Source organism: Oncorhynchus kisutch, linkage group LG8 (genome assembly GCF_002021735.2).
Source record: "Oncorhynchus kisutch isolate 150728-3 linkage group LG8, Okis_V2, whole genome shotgun sequence".
NCBI classification, from domain to species: domain Eukaryota; kingdom Metazoa; phylum Chordata; class Actinopteri; order Salmoniformes; family Salmonidae; genus Oncorhynchus; species Oncorhynchus kisutch.
Genome location: NC_034181.2, coordinates 33920793 through 33939985, shown reverse-complemented (window position 1 = coordinate 33939985; position 19193 = coordinate 33920793). Strand labels below are relative to the sequence as shown.

At 44.0% G+C, this 19193-nt stretch overlaps 1 protein-coding gene across 2 annotated transcripts in view; it reads right to left on the bottom strand.

Moving 5' to 3' along the window:
- Window positions 1-19193, bottom strand: part of LOC109895828 (adhesion G-protein coupled receptor D1) — a 42211-nt gene that overhangs the window by 3759 nt on the left and 19259 nt on the right. For both annotated transcript variants that reach the window (XM_031830163.1, XM_020489847.2), the window contains 5 exons: window positions 10237-10310; window positions 9444-9567; window positions 810-913; window positions 507-618; window positions 176-329 (listed from right to left, as the gene is read on the bottom strand). In XM_031830163.1, coding sequence (XP_031686023.1) covers window positions 176-329; window positions 507-618; window positions 810-913; window positions 9444-9567; window positions 10237-10310 — 568 coding nt within the window. The remainder of the gene's footprint in view (window positions 1-175; window positions 330-506; window positions 619-809; window positions 914-9443; window positions 9568-10236; window positions 10311-19193) is intronic.

The following is a 19193-nucleotide window of genomic DNA, read 5'->3' as shown; positions in this document are numbered from 1 at the left end:
AAGGTCAACATTTTAATTGTGGGAAACATTGTTCATGATTAGTCTTTTGAAGCACATTATGTAGCTGCAGGTGTACGTGGAAAACCGATTGATCCAGTTTGAGATGAATAAAAACATGTGGATCATTAAGACATTTGTGCCTAAAAAGGATCATTGATACAGTTACAAGATGTACCCCAGCCAATCCCGTAGTAGTAGAAATGCTTGCTGCCCTCTGAGCCGAAAACCTTGATGACCATGCTGTAGAGGTGCAGGCCCTCCACCAGCATCCAGGCAAACGCACTCAGGAAGAAGAAGTGGAGCAACACAGCCATCACCTTACAGGGTAGCTGGGAGAGGAGAGGGGTTAAAGGTTAAAACTAGGGCACAGGGTGCATCATTATCTCTGTTGGCACGCTCTGCCTCCTCTTCTTTATCATCACCATCATCATCATCATACAGTAAGTGCAAATCACTTCCTGCTTCTAGCCAATGAGATCCTCTGACTCTGTTTATGAGGTGCTTACCGTGCCTGGGTCAAAGCAGAAGCTGATGAGCAGCAGGATCTGGGCCACCAGGATGGCAAAGGACAGGTTGGCATGGATGTGGTAGCGTTGGTTACGGATAGTGCTCACTGACCTGCAAGGCCAAACACAAATAGAAACATTGAATATTACAAGAAATGTATAACATAAGTTTGATATAACATTTCATCATAATGGGGCGAATACCACTCACAAAGAGCATGTGTGACACACAGCACATGTGAGGTGCTTTGATACGTTTATTTTGATTGAGTCAGTGAACACTAAAGATGGAGGGATACTCACGACAAGATTGCAAATGTCACCAGTGTGATGGTCAGACAGAAGATAGATATAGAGCAGCCAATGTAACTGATGGTTGATAACGCCACCTGGTGGGCCTTGGTTAGCTGTGCAAACGTGAGAATCATCACAATTCAGTAAAACATTCCAGACACAAGTTTGATGTTTAGATTCATGTTCGGGCTGATTCATTTCAAAAGGATACAGACCAGAATACATTGCATTGAACACATTACTAGAGAAATAATGTAAAGCTGAACTGAGAAGAGCATTAAAACAAAGTAGTGATTCTCTAGAAGGGACACAGTGTTTAAACTGAGCTGAGGTTCACTATGAACCAACACTGCCCTCTGTGGGATATTTATGGTAAGTAGCCAAGTTTGTGGTCATACACACATCCTTTAAAAACGTAGGTGCTGGGCTAATAAAGAATACTTGTGAAGAACAGGAAAACCCGCACACTGTTTATGCTCCCAATTCACCGCGTTATTGACGACGTTTCGATCCAAAACGGATCTTTTTCAGGTCTAAAAGACGGAGCTCTGTTATACACATTTCACCACACATGACCATTACGCACATGGACGTGTGGAAACAATTCAATCAACTGTTGTGCACAGTCAATCATAATTAATCACGGAGGTACATATGGTCATAATGGATTATATACATACAAATTGGTCCGAGTTAAAAGCTAGGCAAAGGTTTAAAAAATATTACATTGGAAACTTTTGGAATACCATTACGCGCAGGACACCCGGTGGCCGTAGATATAAATACAGTGACCTATTTCAAAACTTGTGTACCTCTTAATAATTTAATATCAATGAGATGGGCACATGTAGTAGTTACAGAAAATCTAATAGATGCATATGTACAAAATTAACAAGTGGCGAACTGCATGTCAAGACTATTCAACGTAACATATCCGTGTAATAAATGGTCTGATATCAAATTCTTGGTTCAGACCTTCAGGAGACATGGTGGACAAACGGTGAATCCAATACAATTATATTTTCAGTGGAAGATTATCAGTATCTCCCTTTCCTAAGAGCCTTGACGTGTTCGATAACAGCGTATCCCAGAGAGATGATGTTGTGACTAGCCTCCATGAAATGCGCAGCCCTGAAATTACTCCTGTGTTCTGCTATCCTTGTTTTCAGAGCATAGCATAGCATAGACCACAAATACACTTGATCAGGTATACCATTTATTTTGTAGAACACGTAATGATGCCTTTGCCCGTGATGGGGTGATTGGACGTTGTGCATGTGTTCGTAAAGTTACAATGGGTACATCCGCCACATATGTATTTACCTTCCGGCACATTGTCGGAAGGTAACATTGTTACCGGCACATTGTGCGCGTCTGAAGACTACCTGCGGGTCAGTGATCATGATGTGAGAGTGTTTTTGAATGATATGGAGTTACACCGAGGTCTTCTGGAGAAATTCCAGACATTGGCAGAACGCCATGACTGTGCCTTGAATACATTGCTGGAGCAATTCCAGAGGATTATCTGTGAGGCTGCAGGCCATGACAGTAACCTCCCAGCCCCCCAGTAACACCGCTGTCAGCAGTGCGTCTCTCCAGGGCACCCGGGCTTCCCAAGAACCCCGCTTACCACCTCCGGAACGCTTCGCTGGAGGGTCAGGAACCTGTCAGGCATTTCTCTCTCAGTGTTCCTTTATCTTCGAGCTGCAGCCCTCGTCCTTCCCCTCGGACTACTCGAAGATAGTGTATCTCATAACGCTAATGTCCGGGAGGGCTCTCGCCTGGGCTACAGCAGTGTGGGAACCACAATCTGCCATGTGTTTCAGTTTGGAGGAGTTCGTGGCTGAGGTGAAAAAGGTTTTGGATTCTTCGTTGTCCGCGAGAGAGGCTGCCCGGAAGTTAGTCAAGCTTCGCCAAGACTCCCTACAGTGTGGCGGCCTATACAGTTGATATTTGCACATTGGCTGCCAAGAATGCCTGGAACCCGGAATCCCTGTTTGACACATTCCTTCATGGATTATCGGAGGAGGTTAAGGATGAGCTCGCAGCCTGGGAGCTGCCTACGGCTCTCGATTTGCTCATCGCCTTGACCATCTGGATCGATGGGCGGCTACAGGAACGTAGGAGGGAGAGGTCTGATTCTGGTTCCAATCGCTCGCCAAAGGATCCCACCTTGCCTCCGAGGAACTCCGGAAGTCCCCAGCGTCTATGTCCATGAGAGGATTCGAGTTCCCCCGAGAGTCTCAGAGGTCTGCCGACTCTCCTTTTTCGGAGCCAATGCAACTCGGCAGCACTAGGCTGTCACCAGCCGAGCTCTTACGCAGACATACCACCCAGAGTTGTCTGTATTGCGGAACTGTCGGTCATTGTGTCTACCTGTCCTTTAAAGAGGCCAGGCTCATCAGTAGGTATGAGTACTCTGGTGGGCCTCCCCTTACTTGCACCCCTCTTCATGTCATCCTACTGTGGGGCGACCAGTCTAAATCTCTCCGGGTTTTCGTTGACTCTGGGGCTGACAAGAGTTTCATGGATGCCACCCTGGTGTCTGAGCTGGGCATCCCCACTCAGCCCCTCTCCAGTTTCCTGGACGTTAGAGCCCTGGATGGACGCTCTATAGGCAGGGTTACCCACAATACTACTCTTATCTACTGGCGTGTGTCTGGGAACCACAGTGAGTCTATGCAGTTTATGCTCATCAAGTCTCCTCAGGTCCCTGTGGTATTGGGGTTGTCTTGGCTCCAGTTCCACAATCCCCTTATCAACTGGGCTGCTGGTACTATCGTGGACTAGAGCCTGTTCTGCCACGCCCATTGCCTGAAGTTCTCCCGGGCACTACACCACCCCGGGGACGGTTGTATTCACTGTCGGGTCTGGAGGCCAAGGCTATGGAGCCGTACATCGAGGACTCCCTGGCTGCAGGGGGTATCCGTCCATCTGCCTCCCCCACCGGTGCAGCGTTCTTCTATGTGGAGAAGAAGGACAAAACTCTACGCCTGTGCATCGACTACTTGGGGCCTCAATGACGTCACGGTTAAGAACCGCTATCCGCTACCACTCATCTCCTCGGCTTTTGAGCCTCTCCAGGGGGCCACTATCTTCTAAGTTAGACCTGTGGAACGCCTACAACCTGGTACGGATACGGGAAGGTGACGAGTGGAAGACAGCCTACATAACTGTTAGCGAACACTATGAATACCTGGTGATGCCATTCGGTTTGACCAATGCTCCTGCTGTATTCCAGGCCCTGGTTAATGACATTCTCCGGGATATGTTGAACCGGTTTCACCTACCTCGACAACATACTCATCTTTCCCTGCTCAGCCACTGGGCTCTCGTCCTTCGAGTGCTCCATGTGTTACAGTCCCCCGCTCTTCCCAGAGGAGGTCAACATACCCTCTGCCCAGATGTTCGTCCGCCACTGTTGGCGTACCTGGAAGAGAGCTCGGTCCGCTCTTCTCAAGACCACCTCCAGGTATCGTTGACAGGTGGATCACCACCGGATGCCGGCTCCCCGCTTTTGTCTTGGGCAGAGGGCATGGCTGTCTACTCGGGATCTGCCCGTTTGGGTAGAGTCCCGCAAGCTTTATCGGCCCTTTCCCTCTGCTGTTGCCGGCACCCTCCGTATACATACCACGTCTCATGTATCAAAGATTAAACCTCTGACTCACTGCACAATGTTTCCTCTTTCCAGGCCCACCCCTCCCCCGTCTCATCTCCTGAGTTTGGAGTTGGTCATTCTAGCAACTGGTTGACTGGTAGGGTTATGGTTCAGAGGAGAGGTGCAGGGTCCCCGCTAGGAACATCCTGGACCCAGCCCTCATCGCTAAGTTCCACCGCTGGCATCCCGATCAACCAGGTATGTGCCCGGGTAGGATGCCACACCCTGATCTGTTTCACCTGTCTCGTGCTTGTTTCCACCCCCCTCCAGGTGTTGCTCATTTTCCCCATTATCCCATGTGCATTTATACCTGTGTTTTCTGTTTGTCTGTTGCCAGTTCGCCTTGTCTCGTCAAGCCCACCAGCGTTTTTTCCCGTACTCCCGTTTTTCTCTCTAGTTCCTGTTTGGACCATTCTGCATGCCCTGACCCTGCCGTTCTATACCTTGTGACACTACCCTGGATTACTGACCTCTGGCTGCCCTTGACCTGTCGTTTACCTGCCCCGTTTTTGTAATGCACTTTTACTTCGAACGGTCTGCATCTGGGTTTTATCCTGAGGTCTGATAAATGTTGAATCCCTTCATACAAACATCACCCAGTTGTTTTCAAAATAGGTCAATGTAATTATACTGAAGAGAAAAATAACATTCAACGATTTCACAGTTCATATAAGAAAATCTGTCAATTTAAATAAATTCATTAATCTATGGATTTCACATGACTGGGCACCCCCACGGGTGATGAAGCCAGATGTGGAGGTCCTGGGCTGGCGTGGTTACAAGTGTTGAGGCCAGCTGAATGTACTGCCAAATTCTCTAAAATTACATTGGAGGCGGCTTATGGTAGAGAAATTAACATTAACTGATCTGGCAACAGCTCTGATGGACATTCCTGCAGTCAGCATGCCAATTGCACACTCCCTCAACTTGAGACTGTGGCATTGTGTTGCGACAACTTTTTAGTGGCCTTTTATTGTCCCCAGCACTTGGTGCACCTCTGTAATGATCATGCTGTTTAATCAGCTCCTTGATATGCCACACCTGCATGCATTCTTAGCACAGGATAGATGCTCACTAATAGCGATATAAACATGTGTGGACAAAATCTGAGAGAAATACGTTTTTTGTGTGCGTATGTAACATTTCTGGGATCTTTCATTTCCGCTCAGGAAACATGGGACCAACACTTTACATATTGCGGTTCCATTTTTGTTCAGTATAGATCTACAGCCAACGCACGTCCTGGATGTAATGGTCTTATGGGAGTGTATTCCAACAGTTTTTTATTTATTTTTACCGATTTTGTATGTACAGTATACAATCCTTTATGTCCATATGTACCTCTGTGATTAATTATGATTGACTTTGCGCAAAAGTATCTCTACGCACATCATCTTCTGATCATTTATCCCCCCAGTGTTAATCTGCTAAATTGTAATTCTTCGCTACTATGGCCTATTTATGGCCTACCTCCTCATGCCTTCTGCACACACTGTATATAGACTTTTTTTTTCTTCTACTGTGCCACTGACTTGTTTATTGTGTTATTGGCTTGTTTATTGTTTATTCCATGTGTAACTCTGTTGGTGTCTGTGTCACACTGCTTTGCTTTATCTTGGCCAGGTCACAGTTGTAAATGAGAACTTGTTCTCAACTAGCCTACCTGGTTAAATAAAGGTGTTCTCAACTAGCCTACCTGGTTAAATAAAGGTGTTCTCAACTAGCCTACCTGGTTAAATAAAGGTGTTCTCAACTGGCCTACCTGGTTAAATAAAGGTGTTCTCAACTAGCCTACCTGGTTAAATAAAGGTGAAATAAATAAAACCTTTGTTTCCACACCCACCATGCGTCGTGTGTGTGTGTGTGTGTGTATATGGTCATGTGAGGTGAAATGTGTATATTTTGGGATGTGAGAACTCGAAGATCCGTTTCGGAACGAAACGTTGTAATAAAAAACCCAATGTGCAGGCCTTCCTGTTCTTTACATGTTCATGGTAAGTGACATCGTTACATTTAAAAAATAAACGTCAGACACTCAGAAGATCCTGAGAGGCGCAGTGGTCTAAGGCACTGCATCTCAGTGCAAGAGGTGTCACTACAGTCCCTGGTTTAAATCCAGGCTGAATCACATCTGGCTGTGATTGGGAGTCCCATAGTTGGTACACAGTTGGCCGGGGTAGGCCGTCATTGTAAATTCGAATTTGTTCTTAACTGACTAGTTAAATAATAAAAAAATATCTTGCCCATACTTCTGATCATGCCACTCTTTTGGATGTCATTTTATGGCTTTTATTGCATGGCTAGCCTCTACGGCAGGAAGTTACTTCAATATGTCTGACCTCCTTAGTGCTTAGTGTCCTGTCCAACCTCCCTGGCCAGTGCCAGTCCCAGTGCCAGCCAGTAGAGTGGTGTGATGTCGAGTGCTGGGCTTTAACAGGGATCAGTGACCCTCATTACTAGTGTTCTCACTGGAGGACCTCTGTGCTGGACTGGACTGGGTAACACTGTCACCATTTTAAAGCTGCTGTGGCATGGTAAAGAGAATACCCCTGACCTGAATCTCAATGAGGTCCACTCTCAAACAATGGTGCTGCACATATGTCTTGTCCTTGACAATTGTATATCAAGGATGATTCCCCTTTTCTCTTCCTCTGTGTGTGTGTGTGTGTCTAGTTACAGGTAACTGCCGAAATAATGGAAACGCTTGAGCAAATTAGGGATACAATGTACTGTATATTGAAAGTAGGGGCTTCCACAGTGGTGTGGTTCCTGAGTTAATTAAGGAATTAACTAATAGGATGACAATGCCCCCATCCACAGGGCACAAGTGGTCACGGAATGGTTTGATGAGCATGAAAGTGATGTAAACTAAATGCCATGGCTGTCTCAGTCACCAGATCTCAACCCATCTGAACACTTATGGGAGATTCTTGAGCAGCACCTGAGCCAGCATTTACCACCACCATCAACAAAACACAAAATTATGGAATTTCTCAAGGAGGAATGGCGTCGCATCCCTCCAATATAGTTCCCCAAACTTGTAGAATCTATGCCAAGGTGCATTGATGCTGTTCTGGCTCATGGTGGCCCAACGCCCTATCAAGACACTTTATGTTGGTGTTTCCCTTATTTTGTCAGTTACATGTATATGACTGTGTGTGTGTTGTACAGCATGTTTCAGTTTTTTTATAGCTGAGGTTATTTCTAGACATTGAGGTTTGATTCTCCATTAACTGCAGCGTGTGCCTTGTCATTTGGCCAGTGGAGCAGTCACAGCCTTCCAGAATAGGGATGCGTGGGATGTTCCCATCCAGCTGAGGGATAAGGCTGCTGCCCACTAATTAGAGAGGGACTTGAGGAAAGTACAGCATCAAGGAGACGACTGCCTCAATACATTACTGAGTAACGCAACAAAAAGGATGGTTATCCTTTTCTATTTTGGGAATCTATTCAGGATGGATGGTCAGTCACCACACTCAGGGTGAATATTGCTGGCCTTTTGATAACAGAGGAGGGTTATTGTCTCTGGCCTCTATTGCCTTGGTTACCATTTAGGAGAATACAATGCACTAATGGTGATGAACTGTGATGTGATCTGGACTGTGTTCCAATAAAAGTTTGGGGTACAGGTTTATGAAGAAAGGGAGATTGTGGCCTTCATGGTATGATATTGACATGTAGTTGGTTAAGTAGTGTGCATACATCTATTACAAAGAGGGAGGTATGCACTCACCGGACAGTTTATTAGGTACCTAAAAGGTGTCGGAAACATTTGTATCGCGTTGGCATCAAGGGACCTAACGTGTGGCAGGAAAACATTCCCCACACCAGTACACCAACACCACCAGCCTGTACCAGACCGGATAGGTCCATAGACTCGTGCTGCTTACGCCAAATCCTGACTCTGTCATCATCATGATGCAACAGAAACCGGGATTCGTCGGACCAGGCAATGTTTTTCCACTCCTCAATTGTCCAGTGTTGGGGATCGTGTAAACACTGGAGCCGCTTCTTTTGAGTTTTTAGCTGATAGGAGTGGAACCTGGTGTTATCGTCTGCTGCAATAGCCCATCCGGGACAAGGATCGACAAGTTGTGCGCTCCGAGATGCCGTTCTGCATACCAATGTTGTACTGGAGCCGTTATTTGTCTGCCTGTTAGCTTGCACGATTCTTGCCATTCTTCTTCGACCTCTCTCATGACCGAGATGTTTTCGCCCACCTGGTCTGCCACTGGCTGGATATTTTTTGTTTGTATCACCATTCTCGGGAAAACTCTATCGACACTGTCATACGTGAAAATCCCAGGAGGGCAGACATTTCTGAGATCCTGGATCCGGAGCGCCTGGCACCGACGATCATACCAAGTCCCTTAGGTCACAAGTTTTGCCCATTCTAACGTTCAATCGAATAGTAACTGAATGCCTCAATACCTGTCTGCCTGCTTTATATAGCAAGCCATGGACACGTGACTCACTGTCTGTAGGAGCGACCCATTTTCGTGAACGGGGTGGTGTACCTAATAAACTGGCCAGTGAGTGTAGCTTGAGAATCCCTGAGCCAAACAGACTGTGGGAATAGATGGTCTTTGAGGCATGGACCATTGCCTCATGTCGAGACCCAAAGAAACCACACCTAATCATGGTAGTCTGCAGCAATGCCCTATTAAATCACTACAGAAAACAACGTTGTTACTTAGGTATGCTGAAAATTCAAGCAGAACCAGGACCTCTGAATGGGGAAACGTTACTGTGTGGTGAACCACAGACCCCTGTGCAAATATACTCACATAAATCACTGGTGCACTGATGGATAAACACACACACACACACACACACACACACACACACACACACACACACACACACACACACACACACACACACACACACACACACACACACACACACACACACACACACACAGACACACACAGCAAGGTTCTGCATGGGACTGCGTGTTGTGGAGGAGAGGAAAGGGATCTTACCTCCATGGGAACCACCTGCATGAGAATGGCGAAGTTGGTGAGATGGTTACACAGACACACCGAGTAGGAAATGTTCCCTCCGGAACGCACACAGCCCTCATTGGACCAAACACCCACCTTTGAACTGATGGAGGACAGACAGACAGACAGACAGACAGACAGACAGACAGACAGACAGACAGACAGACAGACAGACAGACAGACAGACAGACAGACAGACAGACGAGACAGTCAGTCAGAGAGAGGACAGACACACAGGAGACAGCCAATCAGGTAGAGGAAGGAGACACACACAGAGACACAGGAGTTGAGACAGAGAGATTGTCAGACACATATGCAAGCACACACATAAACATGCCTTTCAAAATAGCAGGGATAAATCTACAATGGCACATACTCCCTAAACCAGATTATATTCTAGGTAAAACGATTATGTGGGAGGCCCTTTAACACATATGTTTTGCAGAATTAGATTTTTAATAGCGCTGTCAAATATTTCATTTTTTTCATGAACCACAGAAGGAAGGGGACAGGAAGCATAATGAGTCCAAGTAAAACAGTCACAATTCACAATGATTTATAGCATTTAAACAGCCAAAACATTGGCTTATCAGATGGCAGTGTTTTTACTGAAGGTTGCACACTCCCTCCCTCAATATATATACTGTACCAAATGTATTAATGCTATGTATCAAGGATGTAATGTATATGATGATGATGTTTTGGGCAAAATGAGTTATTTCAGTGATAGACATGAAATAGACATATTTCAGTGTGGATATGTAAACCCAACCTGTAGTCGAGGAAGGCACAGTAGAGGAACACTTTGTTGCTTTGGTTTAAGGCTTGACCCTGCTGATCCCTGTTCTGAAAAAAGAAAACAATGTCCTAATTTCACAGTTACAGCTCTACTTCACAAACCTCTATTGTGAGATGGGCATGTGTGACATTTTGATATTCTTTGGCATTTGTATCTTGTCAAAATCAAATCCCAAAGAAGACCTCATTTTATATTTCTGAACAGAATTCAGTTGATGAACCAGAAGTCCAGGTCTCCCTTGAAAAACGGGTTGCTTTACCTCAAGGAGACAACCTGGTAAAATAAATAATTAAATAGAAAACAATTGACTTGATTGTATTAGTGAGTTGGAGTGATGGCCAACCCTGGCTTTTGTTTACTCCCATAAACCAGAGCAACCTGTTAGGAAAGTTACTGTAATCACCATGAGAGGGGCATGGGATCATTTGGAAGCTTTGGAAATGAGTAGCTCTCTCGAAGACGGCTTTCCATGACTCCAGTTGGCTCTCTCTTCATAAAATAAGCTTAACAACACCATTAGAGCTGGCTCGATGCGCTCCAAAAGTAGCAATCTCTTTTGAATTTGGAAGAATGAACCACCTTTTTTCTTTTTGTTTTGTGAAATCAAATAACAATGTCCCCTTCACTGGTGTTGAGAGACCAATAAACATCTGAAGAAGACATCAGCTTAACAAGCTAGAGCAGAGGTGTCAAACAAATTCTGCCCCGGGGGCCGCATTTGGTCTTCAATGAGGTCCGGAGGGCTGCAGTGAAAATTGGTAACATTTCCTTGTGCTAAAAATAGTCCTCTATCCATCGTTTTAGGAACTGTCAATGCTCCCTGACTGTCTAGCTGGACACAGTCAAGAAACTGTATGTCCATTATCATATCTACACAGTTTAGATTTGGTTTTAGCCATTTTAAAGTACAGTTGAAGTCAGAAGTTTACATACTGTACACCGTAGCCAAATATATTTAAACTCAGTTTTTCACAATTCCTGACATTTAATCCTACTAAAAAGTCCCTTTCTTGGTCAGTTAGGATCACCATTTTATTTTAAGAATGTGAAATGTCAGAATAATAGTAGAGAGAATGATTCATTTCAGCTTTATTTCTTTCATCACATTCCCAGTGGGTCAGAAGTTTACATACATTCAATTAGTATTTGGTAGCATTGCCTTTAAATTGTTTAACTTGGGTCAAACATTTCAGGTAGCCTTCCACAAGCTTCCCACAATAAGTTGGGTGAATTTTGACCCATTTCTCCTGATAGAGCTGGTGTAACTGAGTCAGGTTTGTAGGCCTCCATGCTCACACACGCCTTTTCAGTTCTGCCCACACATTTTCTATGGGATTGAGGTCAGGGCTTTGTGATTGAGGGAGTTGAAAGTTCGTGTTGCCCAGCAACAGCCCCAAAACATCACTGCTCTAGAGGAGATCTGCATGGAGGAATGGGCCAAAATACCATCAACAGTGTGTGAAAACCTTGTGAAGACTTACAGAAAACGTTTGACCTCTGTCATTGCCAACAAAGGGTATATAACAAAGTATTGAGATCAACTTTTGTGATTGACCAAATATTTATTCATTAAATTCATTAAAAATCCAAAAATTTTCAGGATTTTCTGGAATTTTTTTTCTCATTTTGTCTGTCATAGTTGAAGTGTACCTATGATGAAAATTACAGGCCTCTCTCATCTTTTTAAGTGGGAGAACTTGCACAATTGGTGGCTGACTAAATACTTTTTTTGTCCCACTGTATATTATTTTACATTATGATGAAGTGAAAACATGTTTTTAGACATTTTTGATAATTTATTGAAAATTAACTACAGAAATATCTATAAATCACACCTGGGTCAATACTTTGTAAAAGCACCGTTGGCAGCGATTACAGCTATGAGTCTTTCTTGGTAAGTCTCTGAGATTTCCACATCTGGATTGTGCAACATTTGCCCATTATTATTTTCTAAATTCTTCAAGCTCTGTCACATTGAATGTTGATCATTGCTAGACAACCATTTTAAGTTCTTGCCATAGATTTTCAAGTAGATTCAAGTCAAAACTGTCACTGGCCACTCAGGAACATTCACTGTCTTCTTGGTAAGCAACTCCAGTGTAGATTTGGCCTTGTGTTTTAGGTTATTGTTATTGTTACTGAAAGGTGACTTAATCTCCCAGTGTCTGGTGGAAAGCAGACTGAACCATGTTTTCCTCTAGGATTTTGCCTGTGCTTGACTCCATTCCATAAATTTTTTTATCCAGAAAAACTCCCCAGTCCTTAATGATTACAAGCATACCTATAACTTGATCCAGTCACCACTATGCTTGAAAATATCAAGAGTGGTACTCGTTAATGTGTTGTATTGGATTTGCCCCAAACATTATACTTTGTATTCAGGACAAAAAGTGACTTGCTTTGCCACATTTATTGCAGTATTACTTTAGTGCCGTGTTGCAAACGGGATGCATGTTTTTAATTATTTTTTATTCTGTACAGACTTCCCTTTTTTCACTCTGTCAATTAGGTTAGTATTGTGGAGTAACTACAATGTTATTGATCCATCCTCAGGTTTCTCCTATCACAGTCTTCAAACTGGAACTGTTTTAAAGTCACCATTGGCCTCATGCTGAAATCCCTGAGCAGTTTCTTTCCTCTCCGGCAACTGAGTTTGGAAGGACGCCTGTATCTTTGTAGTGACTGGGTGTATTGATACACCATCCAAAGTGTAATTAATAACTTCACCATGCTCAAAGGGATATTCAATGTCTGCTTTATTATATTTACCCATCTACCAATAGGTGCCCTTTTTGCGAGGCATTGGATAACCTCCCTGGTCTTTGTGGTTGAATATGTGTTTGAAATTCACTGCTTTACTGAGGACCTTACAGATAATTGTATGTGTGGGGTACAGAGATGAGGTAGTCATTCAAAAATCATGTTAAACACTTTAATTGCACACAGAGCAACTTATTATGTGACTTGTTAAGCACATTTTTACTCCTGAACTTATTCAGGCTTGCCATAACAAAGGGGTTGAGTACTTATCGATTCAAGACATTTCAGATTTGAATTTTTAATCCATTTGTAAAACATAAAAAAAAAAATAAAGAATTCCACTTTGACATTATGGGGTATTATGTGTACTGTGGGCCTGTCAGATAAATTCTCAATTTAAATACTTGAATACTTTCTGAAGGCTCTATACAGTATATATATATAAAAACAATTCTTACCCAAACCACCCAGGCCGTATTGGACACCCTGACTGACGGGTTTGACACCCCCGAGCTAGATCATAACAAAGGCTCAACCCCGCAGCAAAGGTGATTATTACATTGTGTGAGACTCCTTACTGTCATTTTATTTGATTATAACTCACTTTTTACATATAATTCCTTTAATCAGATTTAAATGGAGTCCCCAGAGACAGTGAGCTAATGGTTGAAGGAATGTGGTAATTAGGGCCTGGCTATGGTTTCAGGTTCACCCTAACGCTCCATCCAATCTTTCCTCAACACAAAACAAAGTATTCATAGGCTGGCATGGTGTAACATCTACAGCAGACCCACCTCTCCTTATTCCCTGGGCCTTAATGGAGAAATTAGATCAGAGTGTTGAGATGAACTGTCTCTATTCCCTTCTGGAAAAAGTGAGTGAGCGCGAGAGTGAATCTGACAGTGAGGCACGATGCCTTGTGCATGTGTCTGTTTCCTGGCCCTACCATACACTCTCTGTTTCATATTACCTTATAATGTTAGCTATGGGCCAAACTCTTGCCTTCATAGTATATATATTTTGTGTGTGATTTTCGCCTTACTCACACAATAGCTAAGTCTGTACTTTGATCAACCTGTGTAGAGCAGTGTGCTGCTCACCTGAACATTGTGCTTTATGTACAGAAAGGACTCATGTGTAGGACTGTGTGCTCCATAGACAGGCCTTGAGAGCAGCACACATGCAGCCCATCAGCATGGGAAACGTCTGTCTTTGACGAGGTGCGAGAGACCCTCTGGGAGAGTTTACAGGGCCCTGTGGGGTTTAATAACTCACTGGTTCTTGGTGGGTGTAAATAGAAGCAGATGGGAGGGTGAGGTACAACTAGGATCCATTCACAGTCCAGGAAGAGAAAGAACAATTATACACTGCCATCAGGCATTCCTTTACTCTGGAACATGTGTTCTCTTCTATCGCTGAAACTTTGATGCTATTATGTTAGTGAGAAAACTAGGGGACTAATTTTCCACATTGAGTGATTACGGAGAGGGAAAATGTTACAAGCTCTGACATGACCAGACCCCCTGATGAAAAGGACAGTCACAGATGGGAGATGTGGTATTATTCAGTCACAATGTCTCTGTGGCGACACAGTCGTTGTTGTTCTGACATGTCCGTTGGGTGTTTCTGAGCCCATATCTGGGGAGAGCGAGAGTAGGTAGAGTGATGTGGAGTTGAGTCTCTCCTCAGTGTTAGAATGCAGAAAGAAAGCGAGAGAGAGAGAGATGTCATCTGGTCTGTGTGTGTGTGTGTCTGTGCGTGTGTCTGTGTGTGCGCGTGTGTCTATGCGTGTGTGTCTGTGTGTGTCTGTCTGTGTGTGCGCGTGTGTCTATGCGTGTGTGTGTGTCTGTGTGTGTGCGTGTGTCTATGCGTGTGTGTGTGTGTGTGTGTCTGTGTGTGTCTATGCGTGTGTGTGTGTCTGTGTGTGTGTGTGTGTCTGTCTGTGTGTGTCTGTGTGTGTGTGTGTGTGTGTGTGTGTGTGTGTGTGTGTGTGTCTGTGTGTGTCTGTCTGTGTGTGTCTGTGTGTGTGTGCGCGTGTGTCTATGCGTGTGTGTGTGTGTGTGTGTGTCTGTGTGTGTGTCTGTCTGTGTGTGTCTGTGTGTGTGCGCCTGCCACTGCTCCCTCGTCTCCCTGGTGCCCTGCAGCCTCACCGTCTGCCAGGAAAGAGAGCTCCGCTCCATCAATTTATTAACAACAGAGGGCTAGCAAAATTAGCCTTGGAAATCACTTCAAACCTCATCTGAGGGAGAGAAAGAGAGCGGAGAGAGAAAGAGAGCGGAGAGAGAAAGACAGCGACAGAGAAACAGTCAGAGAGAAAGAGCCAGAGAACGGAGGATAGAGAGAAAGACAGAGACAGAGACTGGAAGGCAGATTGAGGGGAAAAAAGAAGAGAATGAGACTGCCAGAGGAAGGCAGAGAATAAGTGGCAGAGTGAGAGTGAGAGAAAGGGAGTAAGAGACACAGATAGTAGTAAACTACTGTAGTTCCCCTCTCTCTTTCCTCAGAGATCATTAAATGAGTAGCGAAGAAAGCAGTTCGTCTCAACTGTTCTGTCAACCCACTAGACCTACATCATATACAATGAGAGACCAGTGACATCCATCTAATCATTGAATCAGGGCATACAATAGAGTATGGATTGAGAATCCTGCAGCTCAGTAAGGAGTATAGTTAATGATTATGCAGCTCTTTAAGGGTGAACGGGGTATTTTTCAGCTGCCATGACATCATGACAACACGCCTATCATGTGGCAGCGTGTTGCATAACAACATTTGGGGGAGATTCGTAGGGAGTGTTATGCTTCAGGGATGAGTGGCATATGCTGGTGATTAACGAATAGCCCCCCCCCCCCATCTGTCGTCATGGTGAAAGAATGGCCTTCCACATCTGCCCTGCCAACAGGATAAATACCGGCTACATTCTGATATGTCTATTCTGGTCATATGAACAAATGTTGTGCTTTAGCTAGTTAATGTCAATGCAAAGCTTGACGTCTTTGAAGACAATCTCACAATGTCCATGGACAGAATGACAAGGTAAAAATACAAACTCTCACACATAACATCTGCTTATAAGCCCCCCCCCCCCCCTACACGACATACCCGCCAAACTCTTCGAGCTCCTCTCTGCACTGCGGCATCTTTCAGACCTCCCATGATTGCCAGAGTTGGATGTCAAGCCCTCTCTGTGGTTGAACTAACCTCCCCATCCACTGACAGGACATGCCTTCTCAAATCCAAAGACATCAGACTATTCCAGGCTAAATTGAATACTAGCTTTTGACAGCTGGTTCTAAGACAGAAAGAATAAAGTGCAAAAGATGGAAGGGCGTATGGATGGTGGCTCACTCTCATGTGGACCTCTTGTAGGCTTCAATGCAGTAATTCTGACACATTGATACAGGAATACTGTATATACTGTATAGCAACCATGACACTACCTATCCATCAAAACTAAGCCCAACACCACCATATGTTCTTTAACGTACAGACAAATAGCGGACTAACACACAAACTCCCTCTGCACACTGTCCAGCTCTACCACACTAACCCACATTCTCTGGGCTGGCATTGCTAGTCTGTAGTAAAGACTTATTTCAAATGCAATGCAGTCTATATATATATTATGGACAATACATTTACAGCCAATTTTTTATCTCAATATAATAATTTCTGGGTAACAATTGAGTACCTTACTGTGATTGTTTTAAATGAAAATGGTCACAAGCAAAGAACAATTTCTCAATAAATAATTTTGCTAGGACTGTCTGAGAGTGGTCTGAGTGGGGCGGGGAAATCTAAAACTAGCTGTTGTTAGCAGAGAGGCTTGAAACTCTCTTTCTTATTGGTCTATTAACTAATTTACCACCTGGTGATGTCACCAGGCAGGCCAAAACTCCATCCCACAAAAACAGGCTGAAATTTCAGGCGGTCTTATCAAACAGTTCTTACACTATAAGGACAACATCATTTTCAAAATGTTCACAGAATTATTCCAAAATCATAGTCAGGAAATATATATAAAACACAGAAAAATCACATTTTTGACAGCACTGAGCCTTGAAATTCATGTCTTATGTAAAACACAATTAATAAAAATAAAGTCACCAATATCTTTTCAATTTCCCCACGTTTCGACATAGCAATCTAATTGAGGGCATGGAGAGAGACAGGGTGTAATTTAGAATTACTCTGAGGTGTGTGGTGTGGGACAGATCGTCAGCCACTGAAAACTAGTCTAACAGCACAACTGTCTGCAGAGACAAGGAGAGCATTGAAACTCAAACTACATCAGCTACACCATTATACCAAAAACACATGAATGAACTTCCTTTGTTGCTTTAGTATTTTAATAAACAGGAGAGTTCAGGTAGAGCTAAACCCGGTGTCTGGTTCCACTATATAACACGTAGAAAGTGCAAACATATGCATCTCCCCATGGCAACACTTACTGTAGTTAAAATGAGCCAGAAAAGGAAGCACTTTATTGCTCTATGTCTGGGACAGGCACACAGAGGTGCAGTGAAACACTATCCAGTCCAGCAGGCACAATGGACCAAAGCACTCAGCACAGCAGGTTAGGATCACAGCAGAGCTTTAGTCACACATCACTGACTTGGGATCTGTTATGATATTATTTCAGACCGGGATCCACTTTTAATTGGTGGGTCTGAGCTAACCCCAGGACAGTTTGGGCTTAATAAACCGGTAATATTGCTATGATATAAAGCTCCATGGTGTCAGACACACCAACTCATTTAGAGGATGTGGAGGAACGGTTAGTGCCATCCGGGATCCTTGGGATGTCCCTATCCTAAACCCTAACCCCTACCATTACCCTAACCCCTACCCTAAACCCTAACCTTAACCCCTACCATTACCCTAACCCCTACCCTAAACCCTAACCTTAACCCCTACCATTACCCTAACCCCTACCCTAACCCCTAACATTACCCTAAACCCTAACCCCTACCCTTACTCTAACCATAACCTTAACCATTTTAAATGTCAACTTCAATGTGGTAGGGATGTCCCAAGGAGCCCGGATAGCAAGGACAGCGGAGGAAACATCTGAGCATAGCTTCACAACACAACTGGCCCAGAGCAGAGTGAGGTCATGATATCAGGGGAAATGTAAGGCTTGCAGCTGTGGTCTGAGTTGAGCCTCCAAGGTATACACACAAAACAACTATGTAAGTGTTGATAAGTGTGAAGAAAAGTGAAGCCAATTAAATGCTGGAAGTTGCCATTTTGTTTTGATAGGGCAGGAGGCCAAGATCTGGAAGTCTAACAATCTCACTCTAGTTATATTGCATTATCCTTGATTGCAAAATGATATGGCATTTTGTTGAAATTATATGCTGGCCTTGCTGGGATAAAACAGTCACACTACACCAAGCTTAATCTGAGATATTGGTATTTTCATTGAGTTGTGTTAATATGGGAGAATGTTACTTAAAGGAAAGATTCAGACATTTTCAATGTTATATAGTTTTGTGCATTTCTGAGCGATGTTCTATCGTTTCCCTGGGCCATTTCATGTGTTGCATCATGCAAAACTCATCACACTGGTTGTATTTGGAAACATGGAAACATGAAATTACCCCGGTAATCGATAGAACATCGCACAGAGATGCACAAAAACGATACAACATTGAAAATGGGTGAATCTTTCCTTGAAATATGCGCCACACTGTCACTTTCTCTTTTGCCCCAGGAAATGAAAAGGAAGTTCCATTTGAGTAACTTTGGGAAAGGGGAACAGCGCAAGGGGGAGAGAGAGAGAAAATAGGGCGGGGGAAAGAGAGACCCTCAATGCAAAGCTCCTGGCAAGAGGAGGATAGCAATCGCCAGACCTCCATCTGCGATTGATCAGCGAGCTGGCCCAAATGTGTAAGCAAGTCTGTGTGCGAGGGAGAAAGAGAGAGAGAGTGAGAGAAAGGGAAAAGAGAGAGAAAGAAAGAAAGAAGAAAAGGAGAGAGATAGAAAGAAAGAGAGAGACTCACCCACAGGGTTTGGGTTGGATGTGTACTGGGAGCTATAAAAACTGGCAATAAAGACTGCTTGTGGCAGAGACGACTGATACCATCTTTGGCTTACTTGTTTAAAAAATATTGGGTATCAGGGTTCTTAAAAAAGGTTTCGGTGGGTTTATTTTCTCAGTTTTTGAT